Source organism: Tasmannia lanceolata, unplaced genomic scaffold, assembly GCF_043159265.1.
Source record: "Tasmannia lanceolata isolate RefF3 unplaced genomic scaffold, GAP_Taslan_0.1 ptg000019l, whole genome shotgun sequence".
Lineage (NCBI taxonomy): Eukaryota > Viridiplantae > Streptophyta > Magnoliopsida > Canellales > Winteraceae > Tasmannia > Tasmannia lanceolata.
The window spans coordinates 26,070,832-26,094,663 of NW_027518696.1; the positions used below are offsets into that span (position 1 = coordinate 26,070,832).

Here is a 23,832-nt window from a genome sequence, read left to right on the forward strand (position 1 = left end):
GAAGAATTGAATACATCAGATGATGAATAGCCCACATCAGGCATTACATTGGACTCGTGAACAATATGTACAGACTCAGAAGAAACATCAACATCAGAAGACTCAAATGCACTATGTATACACACCTTATCAGACTCAACAGATGATTGATACTCCGACTCGGCAGCAAAGGTAGATGACTCATCCTCAACTGTAGGAGCTAACTCGACCTCTATAGTACCTGCATCAAAAGAATCGTTAAAAGAAAAAGGCTCAGAATCAGGCTCTGAGACTAACACATACTTACGAACGACTGACTCTTTTGGAGAAATATACTGAAGGGTAACCTGAGGTATGGCTTGGGAGGTCCAGTTAGTCAAGGCTCCCTCAGCCGAGGTGATAGGGTGTGTCGGGTTCAGAATTATTGCACTCCTGTCAATGACGGCCACAGTCTGTGACCCTTCTTCAAAGAATGAGTTCAAAAGTTCAGACCCTAAAACATCTGCCCATTCAATCTTTGTCTCTGTAGTCTGTAAGCCCACTGCTTCATCAGCTAACTTGAGATCAAAGAAAATTTCAAATCCAGGGAGCCTTTGTCCGGTCAACTCATCAATCCAAGACTTTGTAAAACCACAGAATGGGGTGTCCGCTCCTTCCTTACGGAAATGCCCATTCATTGTCAAGTCAAATGGTCCCATGGGAAGGTCTAAACCTCTTCGGCGGCATTCTGCCCATTTTAGCATGTATCGCTTCATTTCTCTGATCTCTGTCTTAGTAGGCTTGTACCCCAGTCCGAACAAACCATTAAAAGTGTGAAAAACGGCAATTCAGTTAAACCCTGATGGTATTTTCCTAGTCCAGCACCAGGATGTAGCCCTGCAAACGGATCATTTTGAGTACTTTAGAATTTGTGCTCCTTAAGAAAAAGATTTCTTCATTCATCACTTCTTCCAGGGTGATAGCAGTCACCTCCAACGAAAACCCAGTCAAACTTACATCCCCTACCTTGCCAACAATCAACTCCTGAGAAATCTGCCCTATCTCCAAATTAGGGCAGATTTGACTGTGACCACCCTATTGTTTCGAATAAACTTCAACTTCTGATGCAGCGTGGAAGGTACAACCCCAACCTTGTGCAACCATGGGCGACCGAGCAACAATAGGAAAGAAGCTTTAATGTCAAGAACTTGGAATTCTATTTCAAACTCTTTTCCTCCTATTTGGATTTTTGTGACCAAAGTCCCGATGACATCGCGACGAGTTCCATCATAGGCTAAAATGCCTTGCTCAGAAAGGACAAAATTCTCTAGCCCAAATCCAAGGGTAGTTGCAGTACTCAATGGACAAACATTCAGAGCGGACCCATTGTCTACTAATACCTCTAGAACCTTCTTTTTATTACATATCACTGTAATCTTGAGAGGTTTAGTGTGATCTCAACCCTCAGGAGGCAGGTCTTCATCAGTAAAAGATAAGGCCCTTGATGCCCTAGCCATTGCAACCAGGATCACCAACTCATCCAGAGTGGTATCAACAGAGACTTGAGCTGCATTAGGCTCTCGAAGAACTAACTTTCTATGCTTTGATGAAGCCATGAGCAGACCCCATACATAAATATTCGTCTGGGTCTTCTTCAACTGCTTTAGTAAGCTCTCATCTTCTTCCTCTGAATTTTCCTTACCTTGTCTCTAATTTTCTGCATTTCTCATAACCTCTACCGGATTTTCTACACTCAGCTCTGGAGGTTTGAATACACGACCACCCCTGGTAACGTGACGAAGCTCATCACACTGGTCATTGAGGAACAACAAATCATCATCCTCTATTTTCAGAACATATGGGGTTTTGTTCTCTTTCTCAACATCTTCATAACGGAGAACATATGGTCGAGATGAAGACTCTACAAAGTCACCATCAGTTAGGGAAAGGACATAAGGCTTCTCCTTTTTCAACTCTTTGATCTCCTCATCATTCAACCTTAATACATAGGGTTTATCAGATGTTATGGCACAAATGAGGGCCGAAGGGTCAAGAAAAGGTCCATCAAGAAAAATAGCATTGGTGGCAGGTGGAGGGACAACATGATTATTTGGGAGAGGGTTTTGAGTGGTATTTGGCTGTTCAACGGTCAAATCTCCCTTTTCTATCATGTTCTGAATAGCATGCTTTAAGGCTAAGCACTTCTCTGTCAAATGTCCTGAATTCCGGTGATATTCGCAGTATTGGGTCTTGGCTGGAATGCAATGCCTTTCTCATCAATAAGTTTCTGAATTCTAAATTTCAAGGCAATGCAGTTGTCAGTAAGATGACCGGGACCCCTGTGGTACTCACAGTGGTCTCGGTATATTGGTCAGCTCTCCAATTTACCGGTAGAGGATTGGGGGGAGGCCGGATGGCGGGTAGGGTTATGCGACCTGAGGCAAGACACTGTTCAAGTACCTCTGAAGGTGGAAGAGGAAGAGGGGTAAATTCTACATGGGTTCGTTGTCGAGGTGCAGCCATGGGTTGGGCATAGTCCATAACTAGAGGTTCTTAGGACCTAGATGACTGAGCATTGGAACGAGAAATATTTCTAACTTAGGCTGGGGGAGACCTTTTGAAATCCTTGGTGTTTGGATTACTACGGTTGAATATACCTTGAGCCATAACCTCCTCTATTTGGGTGCCCGCCACGATGAAATGTTTGAAATCCGGGTAATATTGTAGAGACATGTGATACTAGAGTTGGGAGGAATTATTCTTCATAATTATTTGCACTTGCACTTCTTCAGTAGGGCGCTCCATCATTTGCGCTGCTAGTTTCCTCCATCTTTTTACAAAAGTTAAAAAGATTCATTTGAGTCTTGCTTGGTTCTCTCCAAATCCTTTCTAGTGATCTTCGTCCCATCATCATATTTGAACTGCTTGATGAATTGTTCACCAATGTCCTTCCATGGCCTATAACGAGTTTTGTCTAGGACCATGAACCATCTCCTAGCAACTTTAGTGAGCGAAACGGGGAACAGTTTGGCCATTTGCTCAGGAGATAAGCCTTGAGGCTGACACATGATGGTAAACATCTGCAAGTGAGTGACGGGACAACCAACGCCGTCATATTTATCGAAATCCGGCATTCGAAAATTGCCAGGGAGACGAATTTCGGGGAACAATGTAAGATCACTTGGGTTGAAACCACCTTGGTCTTGAAGCTGAATGTCTTGAACTTTCCTGGTAAGACTTTCTAATTTCTCCATAACCGTCTTATCAACCGTGGACTGAAAAGGCTTACTGTGATCCTCGTTGTACTGTTCTTTTTCCAACTCTTCTTCGGTTTTATCAGGGATAAGGATGAACCCTGGGTGGGCAGGTGCTGCTGAAGTAGCTGTATGGTGCACAGGCCCTTTATCTTTAGAATTGGAAGACAATGGCCCCGACTTCTTGGAAAGCTGGGCCTTGATAGCTCGGTTCTCCTCTTTGAGCTCTTGAAGTTGCTGGAGAATTAAGGAGAGAGTATCGGTAACGGTAACTGGCGGAGGATTATCATGGTTTTCTGCCATTGGTGAGGATGAGGATGAGAAAGAAGGAGATGGCGGGGTTCTCACCGAAGGTGGTGAGAGACAGATTTCCTCTCCAACCGTGAAGAAATCCGAACCCAAGGAGTAGTAGGCTTAGCTATGGTGTTAATTTCCTGAAATATTTGAAAGACATATTTTAAAATCACAGAAGAAAATGGATAATGATACACATATAGACAAAGATAATGAGAGAGAGATGAATTTTATTGATCAATCATTAAAGCTTGAGTACATGGTTCACTCTTATTAAATCAAAGATAAACTGATAGGATTAAACAGGAGACTAAACATTCTTTCTAGACTTTTTCTTCAGACAATAATCTTCTTCAACTGACTGCTTTAAAGGTTTGATGATTTTGGCAGCACAAGTAGATGAAACGGCTCTGACAATCTTGGGCTTGAGATCCTCAGGCGGATAGACATGACAAATGGGAGGCATGGTAGATTGCTCCCTTCCATACTGACGCAAAATCTTGGCAGGAACATAGAAGGAAGTCTTTTTTATACCAAGAAGGCGAACGTAGTTGGCCTCTCCAGTGTTGAAGACAGCTTCTTTAATCCCAAAAATTTGCCAACGAATCTGATCTTGTTGGCAAGAATTTAACCAGACGACCCAATCATTTTTGTGATCAAAGGAAACATCCTGACGCCACTCGCTAAAGGTGTACAACGTATGATCAAAGTGGACAAGAGCTGCAATCTTTAGCTTGTGACACAATCACCCTTGGAGTAAGGCAGGACATCCTGAGAAGGCTGGACAGTGATGAACCTATAAAAGAGCAGAATCTCAAAGCGCGACGTCAGGCCTTTTGAATATCAACATCGCCAATATGTCCAATAGGAGGGTAAGTGTCGATCATCTGTTGCATGGACACTTCTTAACCTTTTATGAAGGAGTCCATGAATTCATCTGGAATGTTCATTAAGCGTAGGAACAAAGGACGATAATCTGGCACACAAGATGGCTTCATAAGAGGGCCATCTACAGGATACTCCAACAAGGCACACCATTCCTCAAAGGAGGGACACATCTCTTGATTACCGAAGCGGAAGACATGATGATCGGGATCCCAACATTCTGATGCGACGTAGAGTAATCCCCAATCAAGCTTAATGGTTGCTATGTAGCCGAAGAGATTTTTCTCTTTCTCACTTATGGCATAGATGTGTGATTCCCTCAAAGTACCACGGATCCAATCTAAAATTTTACGGGTAGACATGATGCCTGTAAGCCAAGAGAAGGGATACAAGTATGATTAGATAAAAAAGAAGGATCAAGATTACATAAACATGAGATTGGGATAAGTTCCTGCCGGTTTAGAGAAAGTATGAAAACATGATCGAATCGCATGATAGAAGAATGAAAGACACATGATCAAAGGATTGGATGAGATTGCATAAGATTGCTTTCAATGGGTAGATCAAGAATGACTAATCCTATGAGATCTTAGGAAGGATGGGATTTATATCCTAATCCCAAAGGGAAAGTTTTTTAATTTTCTTATATTTTAACAAGTGTTACCTGAAGGCATCAAACCATAATCCTAATCTAGCGGAGTGGATACATGATCTCGACTCAAGACTTTATTAGTGTACCTAAGGACCGATCGTAGTCATTGGAAGATGGACTACGGCCTAATCTAGACACAAATGGATAGGATATCCTAATCTAGGCTCACACACGTGATGCACGCGTGTCTGTACTATATGCATGAGTGGGATAATCTATGGATAAGGCCAAGAGTTCCCTTAGCGCGAATCCATGTTCGATATACTGTACCAGTGTCCGGCATATCAGTACGTGAACAAGATATCCATTTACGCACCATAAAGTAACTAGGCTAAGAGTGGAATGCTTCTCTAGCACAGAGGCACTAGGTGATGAAATCCCAGTCAACCATGCTAGATAACACTCCGGGTTCCTAAAATAGGACGTGTGTGCTTGTGAGATGCAAGGGTTTAGATGGAAGTGGAGTAAGTGTGCGAAATAAGTTTGCGCAAGCTATGATGCCCTCAGGTTTTGTTAGATTAAGTTTGCAGTATAATGTGATGAGAAAATAAAACATACAAACTAATCTATCAAGCATATAAGATTTAAGATAGAGTTTTCATGAGCCAATTAAAATCAATTCAAATGAGTTATCCTTTGGAATTTTAATGAAGTTAGGTGGTCCCCAGCAGAGTAGCTAAACTGTGGGACCTGATCCCGCGAGAGGGGCAGCAAGCCGCCACACTCTCTTGGTCTATCGTACCTACGCGGTTGGCATGTGCTTTTTATTATTGATTTAATTCATCATTTCCGTGAACTTGTGATCACTAAAGCAATCCAAATGTCACACAAAAGAGAATGACAGAGTCGCAACCTAGATCAGAGATGTAGGACCCATAAGTGACCAGAAATCTAGATTCGTTACCTGATTACGAGAATGGAAGATATGGGAATTACCACCACATACACCATTCTTGCCCGATAATCCGGTCTTCAATTCCAAAAGTTAATTCTCGTGAATTTCTTTTAAATGGCTCATTCAACTCTATATCAATGTGCAAACTATATGACATGCATCCTAAAATTTAATTTCAATGTATTCCCTAATGTGTATCTGCCCTAATGTCTATCTGGATTTTCTTAATTTGTTTGGATTCAATCTACGTGAATGTTCTCCTAAAATTCTAATTTGTGGCAAATCCTATATATTTTAATTAATTCAATTAAAAAACCTAACACACAAACCCCACCATTTGGAGTGGGCCGACTCATGCTTGGTATGCCATTCAAAGCATCCATAGCTACCTACGTATCCAAGCCTCACTGGAATCAGAGTCGATCGTAGTTCGATGCCTAAACTAAGCTATATGCCTAGACATCTAAGACACCAATCTAAATTGGACTAACTGTTTCAACAGTTTAAGAGAATTCATTTAATTCAAGTTGAGTAGCTTTTATTATCCTAGGACTTCATCTAAGATGCTATATGGTCCTATCTAAGTGCAAGACATTCCATAAACTAATGCAGGTGAACCTACATCCTAGGTTTAACTGGGCTTGTCATATACGGAAATGGATTAACTAATGTAGCTAAATCTATGACTCGATTGTTAATAATAGCAATCGGTCGTGATGAGGCTGAACTCCTAACTCGAGGACACCCTAAAACCTAGGACACAACGGGACGTAAGTATTCCTAATCAGCTCTAAAGGTTCCTACGATGAGAGACCGCAATCCAACGGTTCAAAAGACATGGATTAAATTACTTCAGTTTGTTGAAGATAGTGATTTCAGATCTTTAAAAGTTTTCGACTCTTAAAATCTAAAGAATACCAATGGCTCTAATACTAGCAAGTTTCAGCCTTGAGTTGCATCCATAGAAGGGAATCGTGCTTTCCACCCTTGCATAATTTGGCACGTAAGTTATAGTATGTTATTGTCTGGCATAGTTCTCAGGATTTTTGTGGACAGTGGACCTCGGACCCAACAACATACTATAATTTAAATGCTCAAATTATTAAAGATTGATCGCAATTAAGATACGATTATGAACGCAATTTTGGCGGTAAAGCTATCATAGCATTGCAAATTTACAAAGAAAATCAATGATTCCTAAGGTTTCTATTCCGCTAGTTTAAAGATTGAATACATGATGGAGTATTAGAATTCTCTGGAAATTTTTATAACAATTTGAATTTATTTCGATTTGCTTAAGGATTTTAAAAAAATTCAGTCCAGATTATAGATTTACACATAAACTTATAGTAAATCTAATCGAAATGATTTCAAATTTTTACAGTAGCTTTCTCTTGACTAGAAAAGGTTACTGTAATATTTTCATGAATTTTAAATGTGTTTTGCTATCAATTTTCCAATGTTGAAGAGATATGTCCAGATTATAAATTTACACATCGACTTGTAGCAAATCTCCTCTAAAGGAATTGAAATTTTTACAGTAACTTTCTCTTCACCAAAGAAGATCAAAATTTCTATGGATTCTTAAGATGATTTACCATCAATAATCGATTTTAAAGATATCTGTCCAGATTCTGAAATTACAAAGAAACACAAAGTAAAAATAATCCAAATTAACTCAAACTTCGTGAAAACATGTACTTCTAGCAATAAATCTCAATAAAATATTTCTAGAATTGTTTATTATAATTTGCTATTTTTTCCATATTTAATATGGTAAGCTTTATTTGGCATAAAAAATCATAAGACACATCTAACAATAACCAAAAATCTTGAAACATTTTTTAGAGAACAGATCAGGTCTTAGTTACTTTTCATCCAAATGTCACCTCTGAAAACCCTATATATGTTTCGAAAATTGGTTTTTTCCAAAAATGCCCCTTGAACTAAATTTTTTTTAAACCCCTTAAATTAATTCCAAAATTGTTCAAACATTTCGTACTATTTCAAAACCTTAAAAATCTATTATGTTTAAATTTTCATTGATTTTTTATCTGTTTTGACATCTTTTTAAATTCGATATTTGGAATGTTACCCCTTTAAGGGTAGAGTTCAAAATGTCAAATCGTGGTCAAAACGAAGTCAAAATTCCTGGAAATTCCATATTTCTATACTTTTTAATACACAAAAGACTCAAAAATTGAAAAATTCAAGAAATTTCAAGGGATTATTATAGTTGCTTTGTAAAGTGGGTTTAAACCCTCTTATTTTCAAAAATCAGATTTTAATATTAAAAAATAGATTTTTTAAGAAAATTTTTAGATTTGCTCTGTTTGGTTGCTTATTTTGGGGGGATTGTAGGAGTTTCAAATGCATGAGATCTCCCAGAGATATCTCCAATGCATGTTTGGTTGTCATTTACACCTTTGACCACTAGACAACTTCTAGACATCATTATTGGTTTTTATCCTAGGTGGCACCTACTTTGCAGAGATGTTCCCCTGATAATCTTCTCCCCTTTTTTCACCAAAATGGAGAAATTTGTTGGGGGAATTAGGAGAAATTCTTGTCTTATTCTTTTTCTCTCTTTGTCTCTCTTACTTTTCTCTCTCTTCCACCTATATTTTGATAATGACACCCTACATCTTCCGCTAATTTCCTCGCACAACCAAACACTACTCGCAAATCTCCCTCCTAATATCCTTTCCATCTTCCATTCTCTTTCATCCTTGTCTAATTCTCTTTGACTTATTTTTCTCTTATTCTCCCAGCCATCTACAAGCAACCAAACAGAGCAATTATGAAATAACCTAAACCTGATCTCATCTCCTCAAAATTTCACATGCAAACACTTCCATCTTCATAGCTTTTCAAAGAAAATCACAAATTCACTCCTAGCATGCTTCTAGTTTAAACTACATGAAAGAGAATTTTAGAAGACCAACCTTGCTAGCTCTCCTTGTCTTTAGGGTAATAATCCTTAGATATACGCTTTGACTTACCCTTTTAATCGCAAAGAAAACTCCGAAGAATAATAATATAGCCTGCAATGTTGAATATGTTGAATATATGAAAGTCCTTTTGTGTATAACCAAGTGGTAGAGATGAACACCAAAGCACACAAAATAATGGAATAATTTCCAAGAGGGAGGAGAGAGCGGGACAAAATTTTAGCTCCTCCCTAGGGTTGTTTGCTTTGATTTTTTATACAAAAAAGTTAGGGTTAAGAGAGAAATAGTAATTTCCAATGTGAGAGCTCCCAACTTTGGCTTGTTTCCAATTTTCCTCTCTTGCTTTCTTTCTTTCTTGTTTTCAAATTAGATTTGATTCTAAACTTAATTTCTTGTCAAACAAGACATGCTATTCTCATTCCACATTCCTTCTTTGGAAAACCCATTTTAAGCAACCATTCATCTTTTCTTTCTTTCCTTCTTTTCTTTTTATTATTTTTATTTTTCTTTTAACCAATATGATGTCACCACCATGACATCATCTAGGTGGGGCACCCAGCTCATGTGGGTCAGCCATGTGGAGCGCCCACCATGGTGGTCGACCCACATGAGTGAGCCCACATGGGCTCCATCTTTGCGGGCTTTAGCCCAATGGGCCATTTCACACGGGTTTCGAGTGTTTTCAGTAAAAATTCAATAAAATCTTTCTAAATTCAATATTTATATATGGACCCAACCCATTTGGCATTCATGGTGCATCCCTAACACATTATTGAACCATCATTTTTTGGAAATAACTTTTCGGACCAAAATGCCCCTATTTGACCATTATATATCCAAATGTGACCAAAATACCCTCAAATTTGTTCACACCAGAAGGGGAAAGTTAAAAATGGAAAGTCTTTTTGGTCAAACTTCAAAAATAGAAACTTTTAAAGTTGGGTCCTTTTGGTGAGCAATATCAAACAGGATCATTTGCTATCCCCTGAAAATACCCAAAATGCCCTTGACACATAAAATTTTCAAATCAAGTAAAACCCCTGAGAAATTCTAAATTAAGCAGGTTTTTCAAAATTCATGAAATCATCTAAGATTCCTTAGATACACCCTAGAGGTCAAATGAAACACAATGGAAATGACCAAATTACCTCTGAGGTGCAAAATTTGGTGAAACTAGGAAAAATCCTGAGAAATTCCAAAAATAACAGGTTCACGAAATTACTCGAGATTTCTCAGATACGGTCCAAGGATCAAATGAATCACATAGGAAAACACCAAAATACCCCTGAAGTACAAGAATAAGAGAAACTTTGAGAAATCTAAATTTAGCAGGTCTCCCAAAACTTATGAAATTACTCATGATTTCTCGGCCATACCCTCAAGATGATTTTGGATATATGGGAAATTGTCGAAATATCTATAAGATGATGAAAATGTGGATGCCCTATGAGTTTCTAAAAATAGCAGGTTCCTTAAAACACTTGAAATTTTCGAGGATTCTTCAGTCATACCTTAGAGATAATCTCAGGGGCACTTGAAGTGACCAACACAACCACAACATGGAAAAAACCTTGAGAGATTCTAAAAATAGCAACTTTTTTTCAAAATTCATGGGATCACTCAAGATTTCTTAGACACAACTCGGGGTCAAGCGGGACACATCGGGAATGACTAAGATACCCCTGTAGTGCAAAATTGGGCAAAATGAGAGAAACCCTGAAAATTCTATAAATAGCAGGTTTTTTCACTTGTTTGGAAACTTGAACTTTCATCTTCCAGATACAGTTGGAACAACCTAGAAACCTTTAGGATTGCAAAAATACTTAAAATGAGATGAAATCTACCCTAGAATGCATAGATGCCTAATCTATTGCAGAATATCGATTCAAGACTTGACAGACCAACTAAATCTTTTGCTTCTTAAGGCGTAGCAAAATGGGGGTATCTACAGTTGATAATGCAATCTAAACCAAAGAATGTCTCGGCCAACATAGTAGGTATAGGGTTTCCTCCTTTATTGAACTGATCTACTAGATTAACTAAGACTGATGAAGCAACTTTCTGATTTCAAAAAACAAGAAAGCGAGCAAAGGTACAAAGTATGAGGGCATTTTGCCGACACGCCTTGAATTGAGGGTCATTACTTTTGGACATTTTTGCGAAGGCTTCAATGATTTTGGAAATGTTTATTTTTTCACCAACAAAAAAGGAGGGGGGATCAACAAGATTCGACAATTTTTTAAATGTAGAGAATCGAGACTCTGGATAGGTTGGCTGAATCAATAGGGCATCAGCATGAAACTTTAGTAAGGCACACCACTCCTTAAAAGTTGGACAAATCTCATATGGTCCAAAATGGAAAACATGTAAGGCAGAATTCCAGTACTTAGCCGCTGCATGGAGGAATTCCCATTCTACTCCCGAGATATCCAAATAATGGAACATATCAATCATCTATTCAATTGGGTCGTACAAACGGACGTATTCTTGATTTAGTGGGATCTCATAAATCCAATTCCCCAACAATTTGTTCGACATGGTAATTTTCTGGCACTCAAATAAGACAGATAATGAGGAAGAAAGGTCAACCCTAAATAGGTGAATACAGGGATATTATAAACAAAATAATGAGAAAAATGACAACCCTAAATAGGTAAATATGAAGATAATCTTAGCAATGAGTCAAACATTGTCAAGGATACACTGGCAAGGTCAAATTTTCCATCAATGATCTCAATCATGATTCAAAAGGTAAATCAATGGTAAGGGAAATGGATCAAGTTTGATCAAAGGGGGCCGAAAACATATCATGGCCATAAAGATGACAAGTAAAGGCCGCAAACCATACCTAAATTTGAAGGATGGGCGGATATATTTAACTGGAATAAATAAGGAAACCTTACTAAAAAGTAGATCTTTATTTAATAGATCAGCACATAGGACATAAGTTACTAATATAGGATATGGGACGAATGGTATAGTCACAGGACCAGAAGATAGATCATGATCATAATTGTGACAAATAGAAGCTACCGACCATATCTACATCTGAATGATATGAGGACAAATTTGATTAGGATGGATAAAGAAACCTTACTAAAAAATAAGTCTTCATCTAATAATCAGGGGATCAGATAGACCATGGTCATAATAACGACAAGTAGAAGCCATGGACCAAATCTCGATTTGAATGATAAATGAATATGTTTGATTGGAATAGATAAGAAAACCTTACTAAAGAGTAAGTTCTCAACCAAATAATCAGAAAATCAGATAGACCATAGCCATTATGATGACAAATAGAGTTACGGACCTGATCTGAATCTGAACAATGAATTGATATAATTGATTTGAATTAGATAAGGAAACCTCACTAAGGAGTAGGTCCTAATCTAATAATCAATATACATAAATATATATATATAGATATATCCTAACCAGGGGCACTAGCCTTAAATCTAATCTGGCGGAGTCAAGAAAGTCTCGACCCATAACTGACTGGTGAGTACCAAAAGACGAAGTGAATAGCTGCAAAAGGCGAACTACTCTCCTACACTACATGGGTCAAGGTCAGGCCGTAACTAGGCTCACATGTGCTAGTCGTACATATACGTCCTATATATATATATATATATATATATATATGAGAAAACGGTTTCTACACACATGTAGATAAGTTATCTACACACTACCTTAAAATACAGCGGAGGCCCACATTATTTGGGTGATCCAAACCATTCATTTGATTGGCCCTCACATAGATAGGGTGTCCACAAAAAATCAGCTCCATAGGATCATCCTAACCCTTCGAACCGTGGAGGCAAAAAATGGATAGATTTGTGAAGGTTTATGCACGTCCATTTTACCTCCATAAATTGTAGGGTTGGGGTAATCCTATGGAGCTGATTTTTTGTAGACACCCAATCTATGTGAGGGCCAATCAAATGAATGGTTTAGATCACCCAAACAATATGCCCTCCACTGTATTTTAAGGTAGTGTGTAGATAACTTGTCTACACATGTGTGTAGGAACCGTTTTCTCTCTCTCTCTCTCTCTCTCTCTCTCTCTCTCTATATATATATATATATATATATATATATATATATATATATATATATATAAACGGTTCCTACACACATGTGTAGACAAGTTATCTACACACTACCTTAAAATACAGTGGGGGACACATTATTTGGGTGATCCAAACCATTCATTTTTAAGGCTCTCACATAGATAGGGTGTCCACAAAAAATCAGATCCATAGGATCATCCTAACCATTCGAACTGTGGAGGCAAAAAATGGACTAATTTGTGAAGGTTTAAAGACATCCATTTTACCTCCACAAATCGTAGGGTTGGGATGATCTTATGGATCTGATTTTTTGTAGACACCCTATCTATGAGAGGGCCTTTAAATGGATGGCTTGGATCACCCAAACAATGTGGGCCCCCACTGTATTTTAAGCTAGTGTGTAGAGAACTCTCTACACATGTGTAGGAACCGTTTTCTCTCTCTCTCTCTCTCTCTCTCTCTCTCTATATATATATATATATATATATATATATTTGTGTCAAGTAGGGCCCCAATATACATTAAAAGGGCTACTATACTTATGATCCATGCTCTTGTGCACCACGTACATCTAGGCGATGCACAGAGTTAATGGATCATGCTCATTGGCAGCATAGCATTGGATATAGGTCTCAACCAGTGCCCTGTACAGGTAATCACCTCCTGGCAGAGACGGTTGTACCTATATCCGGGGGCCGATTCTAATATATATATAACAAAACTAAAAATAAAAATAAAATATAAAGCGAAGTGTGTGAACCCTTGTCTTATTACGCACCTACTTGGTGCCCCTGGATTCTAACGAAAAGGTTCCCATTTAACTTGATTTTGGCCCAAATTTCTTCAAAATTAATTAAAATGGCATGTTTAACAGAGTTAGACATAGATTCGAAAGATCCCCATCTGAATCGCCAGCCTATGGACCCCGATCCTGAGGAGGCGGCGACGAGGAACGAGTCCTCTGTCGGTCCTTTGGATCTCTACATGAAGGAGAGCTCTATCAAGGAACTCTCAAAACGGTGCCACCCTTATAGCATAGCACGAGTGACGATATAAATGAGATACCTCTTGATCCGGAGCCAAAAGTCTCGAAACCAAGACGTACCTAAAATAACTCAGAGTCGCCGTCCATGGATAGGCCATAGAACCAAAAATATGCTCGGTTTGCAATGGATCACCAGAAACAATTAGGTCCGTGCCTGATTACGAGTTGGAAAGGTGTTAGGCATCCAACTTGCATGAGCCAACTCGGTCTCTTATGCCATCTTTTATTAACTTTGAAGAGTTTTGGGCAAAATCATGTGAAATGAGAACAAGTATTCCTGGGAAAACGTCTACCTAAACATGCATGACCCGGGGATGGGCAAAATAAAAATAACATCAAAATCCTAATTCATCGCATCTAGTCCTAACTCAACACATCTAGGAAAGTAGTAAACACACACATGCATAACTATAGCGAAGCAGGTCATAGCAGATATGATGAACAATAAAGCAGTAAAGAGCTACAGCTACGCATGTGACTAACAATAAAGAAAACAGTAAAGGGCTATAACTAAACATGAGGATAAGCAATATGAAAAGTAGTAAAGAACTATAAGAGCTACAGCTAAACATGGTGAAGCTACAGCTAAACAGGTCAAGTAGAAACTATAACTAAAACATGTGAATAGTAAATCACAAACAATCCAATCAAAGAATGAAAGCACACTATCATAATCCTATGCAAGAAACAATGTTGAATAACAGATTCAAATCCCAAAATGCTAACAACAAACCCTAAAACTCTAATTGTTTTTGCTCGAATCTTGGACGGCCTTACATTCATCCAAGCCGCCGACGTATCCCCGCCTCTACAGGAATCAAGGCCACATATTTCTTACGCACCTATTATAAACTATAATACCTAACACATCTAGGACCGTTATCCTAAACTTGATCAACTAGACTCGACTAGTTGTTAAAACTTCTTGAGCAATTGTTTAAGTTCAAGTGGATTGTAACTTTTAGGACTCCCTATATGCCCTAACTAAATGTAAGTTTTTAGCCATAAACTAATGCAGGTGGTTCCTATATCCTATGTGCAACTAGATTGTGTGTCCTAGGGAAAATAATGGGATCACTAACGCACCATATTCTAGTCATCAGTCGGCAATGTGGATCGCCAACTGACCGGACAGAGACGAGGACAGACTCCTAGCTAGGACAAACTCCTAACTCTAACCCAAACACAAAACACCCAAAACACTCAACACATATAGGACCAAACTCCTAACTCTAGAGAAAGGTCTTTTTAAAAACAGGTTCATTGAGAAACTTTAAAGCTTTTTGTGTTTTTTAAAAGGTTGAAATAGTTTATTTTTGAAGGTTTGACTAGACTTGGAATAAAGATCCCAAGCTGCCTATGTACCTCATGGAAGATGATCAAGCCAACGTAGTTCAAAAACAAACTTTCCTAGTACGCTCCTAAAAACTTTTTGACTTTTTGAATGTTTTTGTGATTTTAAAATGTTTCAAATATTTTTTATTTAAAATATTTAAATGTTTTTGAGTTTTTTAAAATGATTCACCCTTTTAGCCAAAGGGAACATACAAAACAACACACTAGGAAAAAATCCCTAGGGCTAAAAGGGAAAACCCTAAACAAGTAAACTAGAGTCCCAAGAACAAAGAAAAATGATCTAAGATCCCAGGTAAGCAAAGCTCTAATAAAACTAGGCTAGTCTCTAACAAAGAGGAGCGACAACAACACTAAAGGATAAACTCCTAACTGACAACACTAGAAAGGGGTGCAAATAAGTTAAAGACTCACTAATAACACTACCAAAGTGAGGACAAATAAGTCAAAGACTCTCTAATAATGCTACCAAAATAGGGTCAAATAAGTCAAAGACTCAATAATAACGCTACCAAAATGAGGGCGAATAATTCAAAGACTCGCTAATAACACTACCTAAGTGGGGTCAAATAAGTCAAATATTGTTTAACACTCTATAAATGGGGGCAAATAAGTCAAAACAATGTCTCCTAACACAGAGGAGATAAACAAGGGTGCTAGTGAGACTGGGCAAGTCTCCTAGACCCAAAGATGGCCTCCAAGTATCCTTATCATTGCTCTTACAATGATAAATAGGGATAAGATAACTAAAATCTAAATTAGCCTTCTAATTTAAAGGGGTACAACTTAGAGGGGAGTTTTATAAACAAGGCAATGTAAACTCTTTAAGGAGTAAGCTCTAAACAACAAAGCTTGTCTCCAAACGAGAATCCTCATAATGAGACAGAGTGTGTCTGCTAGTAGGTACTCTCTTATGAGACAAAAGTGGACTCTTGGATCGGTAGACTCTAAATGACAAGGATTTGTCTTCAAAGGAGAACTGCCTAACAAGACAGAGTGTGTCTCCTAATGAGGCTCTAGATGACTCTTTCATTGCCCTTGCAATAATTAACACTAATGTCTAAAGAGGTATCTAAAAGACTATGCTAGTCTACTAAATAAAGAGGGGAGTGCTACTTGGATCGAGCAAGTCCCCTAAGAATGGGCTTGAGATGACTCCTTCATCGCCCTTGCAATGAGGAAAAAGAAAATAATCTCAAAAACTACATTAGTCTCTACACAAGGAGGAAAGAAGGAAAGAATGTCATAGAAACTATGTAGGTCTTCTAAACAAAAGAATAAGAAGATAAGGAACAATAAATGAATAAAAGCTAAGTCCAAAGAAGGTTCTGATCTAAACATAAATTTAAACCCAAGTAGAATCTATTCTCTAATGAGAGAGATAGAAGAAAGAATCAGTAATAAGAAAATTTTGAATATTTTCATTTTTAAGAGATTGTACATAGTGATGTATGCGGTCCCATTTCTCATCCGACAAGAGGGCTGATATACTTCGTGACTTTTACTGATGACCATTCAAGGTACGGTTATTTGTACCTTATGCAACGTAAGTCTGAGACCTTTGAAAAGTTCAAAGAGTTTAAGAATGAAGTAGAGAATCAATTAAATAAAAGAATAAAGACTCTTTGTTCTGATAGAGGTGAAGAGTATCTCTCTGATGAGTTTAAGGATTATTTAAAGGAAAATAGAACCATCTCTCAATGGACCCCACCTGCAACACCAGAATTGAATGGTGTTTCAGAACGTAGAAATAGGACTTTGTTGGACATGGTCCGGTCTATGATGAGTTTCGCATAAGCACCTCTGTTTCTATGGGGATATGCCCTAGAAACGACGCTCTATGTCTTAAATCGTGTCCTAACTAAATCAGTATCATCTACTCCATTTGAGATATGGACAGGCAGAAAACCCTCATTGAATCATATAAGGATATGGGGGTGTTCCGCACATGTTAAAAAGATAAGTGCTAATAAGTTAGAGGCAAGAACCGAAAGGTGTATTTTCATTGGATATCCTAAGGAAACAAATGGTTATGTATTCTATAACCCAAGCGAGCAAAACTATTTTGTAAGTAGGAATGTGATATTTATGGAAGAAGATTTCATCCAAGATACTGTCAAGAGGGACAGGATTTCCTTGGAAGAGCAACCTGAAACTCCAATGGAAAGAGAAGATATTGAGCAAGAGCCCACTATCCTATACAAACACTCCGACGTAGTAGAAGGGTGATCACACAACCTGATAGATTAGTCTACTTGGGTGAAAAATATGATATGATTTCAAATAAAAATGATAATGATCCCCTTAACTACAAAGAAGCGATACTACACATCGATGCGGGAAAATGGATGGAAGCTATGAAATCCGAAATGGACTCATTGTACACTAACGGGGTCTGGACTTTAGTTGATCCACTAGAGGGCATTATGCCCATTGGATGCAAATGGATCTTCAAGAGGAAGAAAGGCCCTGACGGTAAGGTAGAGACCTACAAAGCACGGTTAGTGGCGAAGTGATATAGTCAAAATGCTGGAATTAACTATGAGGAAACCTTCTCACCAGTAGCCATGCTATAGTCTATTAGGATTCTATTAGCTATCTCATCACACTATGACTACAAGATATGGCAGATGGATCTTGAATGGAAACATTCAAGAGGATATCTATATGATCCAGCCAGAAGGTTTTGAAGCTGCAGGAGAAGGAAGTCAGAAAGTGTGTAAGTTGCAAAGATCCATTTATGGATTAAAGCAAGCATCCCGCAGTTGGAATCTTCGTTTTGATCAAGCAGTCAAAGAGTTTGCCTATAAACAAAATGTAGATGAAGCTTGTGTTTATAAAAAGGTCAATGAGAGTGCTGTGATATTTCTTGTTTTGTATGTAGATGACATTCTAATCATTGGGAATGATACTGGAATGTTGTCTAATACAAAAGTATGGCTATCTAGTACCTTTGCTAAGAAGGATTTGGGTGAAGCGTCTTACATCCTTGGCCTTAAATTGTATAGAAACCGTATTTGTTTCTCTGTAAGTGTGGTTAGTAAATATCAATCAAACCTAGGTCCAGAGCATTGGACAGCAGTTAAGCATATCTTTAAGTACCTCAGAAGAAGTAAACATTACTGTTTAGTATTTTGAGGAGACGAATTAGTCGTTTCTGGATATACTGATGCGGATTTTCAGTCAGATGTTGACGACATGAAATCCTCATCAGGTTTTGTCTTCACCTTAGCTAATGGAGCAGTTTCATGGAGGAGTTGCAATTAAGACACCACGGCGGACTCCACAACTGAGGCGGAATACATTGCTGCGAGTGATGCGGTGAAGGAGGCGGTATGGCTGCGAAAATTTATAGATGAACTTGGAGCCGTGCCCTCTGTTGAGAGACCTATTATTTTGTATTGTGATAACAGTGGGGCGATCGCTCAAGCAAAGGAACCAAGGTCTCATCAGAAGTCAAAGCACGTCCTTCGCAAATATCATGTGATACGTGTAAGCCCAAGGGTCTACTCTCCTATCTTGTTTTGATGATTCTAAACATAATTGATTGTGTTATTGAATACTAATCAATTTGCCTTGAAGTGTTGTGTTTAAGATAGGATTGATCATTGAAGAAACCAACACACTATATGGTCATGCTTGAAGAAGTACCCAACAAGAGTCAAAGGAGCTAAGCGGAGCTCACATCATCTCTCAAGCAAGTATACAAAAGATAGAAGATCAATTGAAGACCAAGACTAAAGAGAAGTTGAAGGTTACATAGGTATCATTGTACATCCTTTTCTCTTTAAGATTTCTAAGTCAAGGCAAAGTATTTTAAAATAGTTTTTCAAACACACTTAAGAACTTAAAATGGATTAGTGAATGGTTATGTGGTGGACCAACATGTTGGGACCCTCATAAACATTCCAAAACTATCATAGGAGTTGAGTTCCAAAAGCCAAAAATCAAACAAGCAATAAAAACACAAATCTGCTGATTTTTAGGCTTCTCGGAACTCCGAGAATTTTCTCGGAACTCTGACAAATGGTCCATTAGCTTCTGGCCATTTTCTCGGAACTCAGAGAAATGGTATAGTAGGAAATTTCCATATTCTGGCCGTTCTCTCGGAACTCCGAGAATATTTCTCGGAGCTCCGAGAATGGTTCTCGGAACTCCGAGAACCTCGCGACAGACCAAAATATAGCCGTTGGGATTTAAATTAAAACTTGGTTTTTTATATCAACACCCCCAAACGGTCATATTTTGTCAAATGCTATATATAGAACATCAAGAGGATTATTTTCCTCTCTCTTGATCATTTGAAAAACTTCCTTAAGCATTCAAGCAAACTTGCAACCCTTTCAAGCTTAAGATTTTGATTTTTCCAAACTTGCCTTGCACTTGCAAATCTATTGAGTTTGGGTTTAGAGCTTTCACTTGCAACCATCATTGAAGAGCAATCAAGGGACTACAAAGAGCATCAAGCTTTCAAGAAGAAGTCAAGCTATCTCTTCTAATTCTTCTAAAAGGTGTAAGGGCATCCTATCTTAATTCCCTAGAGAGCAATCGCTTAGAACTCGGCGAAGAAGGAGAGTCATTGTAAAGGTGTAAGGGCATCCTTATTTAATATCCCTTGGAAGTGTAACCGCCTCGGAGCCGGGCATCGTGGAGGTCTCGCATAGTGGAAAACCTTAAGGACGATCTTAAGAAGAGTGGAGTAGGGCTTTGCCCGAACCACTATATATCGGTGTGTTCTTTCCTTTTCTAGCACTTTCATTATTGTTCTTGGTTTGGAATTTTATTTGTTTCTAATCTCATTTGAACTAACCAAAAATTTAATCTAGAGAAGAAAATTCAAATTAGGGTTCATAATTAATTCTCAAAAGGGCTAATTTAGTGTTAAAATCAATTCACCCCCCCTCTTGTTTATTTCAATTGGTATCAAAGCCTCGTCTCTAATTTTTAAAACCCTAACCGGTCTAGAGTAAAGATTATAAAAAAAATGGCAAACCATTCTCAACACCATGAAGGTTACTCAAACACTAGGCCACCCTACTTTGATGGAACAAACTATGGATTTTGGAAAACCAAAATGAAAATCTTTTTAACCCAAGATTACCAAATGTGGAGAGCAATTAATAATGAATATATATTACCCACTAGAAATCTAAATGAATGGACCGAAGCCGAACAACAAGCCTCAAACTACAACGCCAAAGCCATGAATTCCCTAATTTGTGCTTTGTCTCCCGGAGAATTCAATAGTGTCAAATTTGAATTCAGCTAAGAAAATTTGGGATACCTTAGAAGTCACCCATGAGGGAACCAACCAAGTCAAAGAATCTAAAATGAATCACTTATTTAGGCAATATGAACTCTTTCAAATGACACCCGATGAAACTATTGCCGACATGTACACTAGATTCACGAACCATGTAAATGGATTAAGGGGACTTGGAAAGCAATTTTCAAATAGAGATTTAGTGACCAAAATCCTTAGATCCCTACCTTTGTCATGGGAATCCAAAACCTCCGCAATCACAGAAGCCAAGGACATGAATACATTGAACCTAGATGAACTAATAGGGTCCTTGATAACCCATGAAATTATTTTCAAAACAAAAGCACCCGAAATTGAAACAAAGATTGAAAAAGGAAAAGGAGTTGCTTTTGCTTGTAATGTAGGTGACAATGAAGATGCAAAGGAAGACATGGAAGATGAAGTTGCCCTCCTAACAAGAAGGATCAAATTCTTGCAAAGGAACATAGGAGGCATGAAAAATAGAAGGACCAATCCTCCATTCAAGAAGAAAGAAGAGCTCGATGATGGATCGTCTCAACCCCGATGCTATGGATGCAAGAAGCTTGGACACATTCGCCCGGATTGTCCACTCAACAATGAGCCTTCTTCAAACAACCGTTTCAAGAGAAGAGAAGGCAAGAAAGGAATGACCGCCACATGGGATGAGGAGATTGAAAGTGAAGGCGAACAAAATGATGGCGAAGATTGCTTGATTGCAAGAAACGTTTGCTTCATGGCCTCAACAAACGACAATCAAGAGGTAAATACTTTAAATAATGTCATTGTTTTAAAAGAAGTTCTAAATTCCTTGCAAAATGCACATGATGAACTTGAGATTGAATTTGATAAAAATGCATCACTTGAAAATTCTCTCTCTAACATGACAAAAGAATTTGGTTGGTTAAAGAAAGATCATGAATTTTTAGATGATGAAAATGAAAAATACAAAATTGAAATTCATGATTTAAATGCTTCTATCAAAATCTTAAATGAAAATCGTCAAGAACTTTCTATTGAAAACAACAAGCTAAAGCATGAAAATAATAAACTATCTTTTGAATATGATGAACTAAAGAAACTATTTGAAAAATTTGAACATAGTTCATTAAAATTGGATAGACTTGTTAACATTCAAAGAATGCCACATGATAAAAGTGGACTTGGACACAAATTAAATACTACAATATCCAACTATAAAAACAAACTTGTAAAGGCCTCTTCTAGTAATACCAAAATTTGCTTTTATTGTGGTTTAGAAGGTCATTATAAAGTTGCTTGCATGCATGCTAAACAAGATAAAATCAAATTGAACTCTAAAGTGAAAATAAATGAACATAGCAAGATTAGGAAGATTTGGGTACCTAAAGGATCTCACTTGCCTATTCATATGTAGGTATGCCTTAAAAGCCATAATAAGAAGAACACATAGTACCTTGATAGTGGATGCTCTAGACATATGACCGGAGACCTCACTCAATTTGCATCCCTATCACTCAAGGATGGTGGAGATGTTACATTTGGAGATGACAAGAAAGGAAAAGTCAAAGGAGAAGGCACCATAGGTAACTCTACCTCTCCCATACATGATGTGCTTTATGTTGATGGCTTATCCCATAATCTTATTAGCATTAGTCAATTATGTGATAATGGGTTTGAAGTAGTCTTCAACCCCGACAAATGCATTGTTAAAAATAAGATAGATGGAAAAGTGAAATTCATAGGATCTAGAGACAATAACATTTACACTATTGGACTATATGATCTTAGATTCCAAAATGTGACTTGTCTTAATGCCATTAGTGAAGACTCTTGGTTGTGGCATAGGAGGTTGGGTCATGCCGGAATGGATCTCATTTCGACCCTCTCCTCAAAAGAAATTGTTAGAGGATTGCCTAAGTTCAAATACACCAAAGATCACATTTGTAGAACTTGTCAATTAGGAAAATAATTAAAAAGCTCATTTGCCCCTAAAAATATGATTTCAACCACCTACTCCTTGCAACTACTTCATATGGACCTTTTTGGACCAATGAAGACAAGTAGCTTAGGTGGAAAGAGGTACGTGTTTGTCATCGTGGATGACTACTCACGATTTACATGGGTCATATTTTTAGCACATAAAGATGAAACTTATGAAAACTTCCTTAAATTGTGTAATCAAATACAAAATGAAAAAGGTATTGCCATATCTTACATTAGAAGTGACCGTGGAACGAAATTTGAAAATGTACATTTTGACACTTACTGTAATGAACATGGCATCAAACACAATTTTTCTGCACCTAGGACACCTCAACAAAATGGGGTTGTAGAAAGAAAGAACCGAACCCTCTAAGAAATGGCTAGAACTATGTTACATGAAAATGATCTCCCTAGATACTTTTGGGCGGAAGCGGTTAGCACCGCTTGCTATATCATAAATAGGGTATATATAAGGCCAATTTCTAAGAAAACACCTTATGAGCTTTGGAAAAACTTGAAACCAAATATAAGCTATTTTAGAGTGTTTGGTTGTAAATGCTTCATCTTAAACATTAAAGATAATTTACACAAATTTGATAAGAAATCGGATGATGGCATATTCTTAGGGTATTCTTCACATAGCAAGGCATATAGAGTATTCAATAGAAGAACCCTAGTTGTAGAAGAATCCATGCATGTGACATTTGATGAGAGAGAGCCAACCCCTCAAGAAATGCCACATGATGAGGATGAACCTATTAAACATCTCTTACCTAAGACAAATGTTCCTCCCCATGCATCTACAAGTGATACATTACCTAGTGAGGAAGTAGAAAATGAAGAAGATGACTCATTGCCTAGGGATAGGAGAATATTGGTAGATCATCCTGAATCCCAAATCTTGGGTGATGCCACATTGCCGGTAAGAACTAGATCATACTATCGTAGTGTGAGCAATAACTTGACCTTCCTATCCGAATTGGAGCCTAAGTCCATCAAGGAAGCCGAAAAGGATGAATATTGGTTGATGGGTATGCAAGAAGAATTGAGTCAATTCGAAAGGAACAAGGTATGGAAGCTAGTGCCTAGACCTAGTGATCATCCAGTCATTGGCACGAGATGGGTGTATAGAAACAAATTGGATGAGAATGGAATTATCACTAGAAATAAAGCTAGGCTTGTAGCCCAAGGGTACAATCAGGAGGAAGGAATTGACTATGATGAGA

General features: G+C 37.9%; 1 protein-coding gene across 1 annotated transcript; it reads right to left on the bottom strand.

Annotated features, from left to right (window-relative positions):
* Window positions 1-1,016: 1,016 nt before the first annotated feature.
* LOC143852452 (uncharacterized) lies at window positions 1,017-1,574 on the bottom strand. Its single transcript, XM_077361836.1, has 2 exons — window positions 1,482-1,574; window positions 1,017-1,367 (listed from the first exon to the last, which is right to left on the bottom strand). Exons 1-2 carry the CDS (start codon window positions 1,572-1,574, stop codon window positions 1,017-1,019), a joined length of 444 nt encoding a protein of 147 aa, XP_077217951.1.
* Window positions 1,575-23,832: the final 22,258 nt, after the last annotated feature.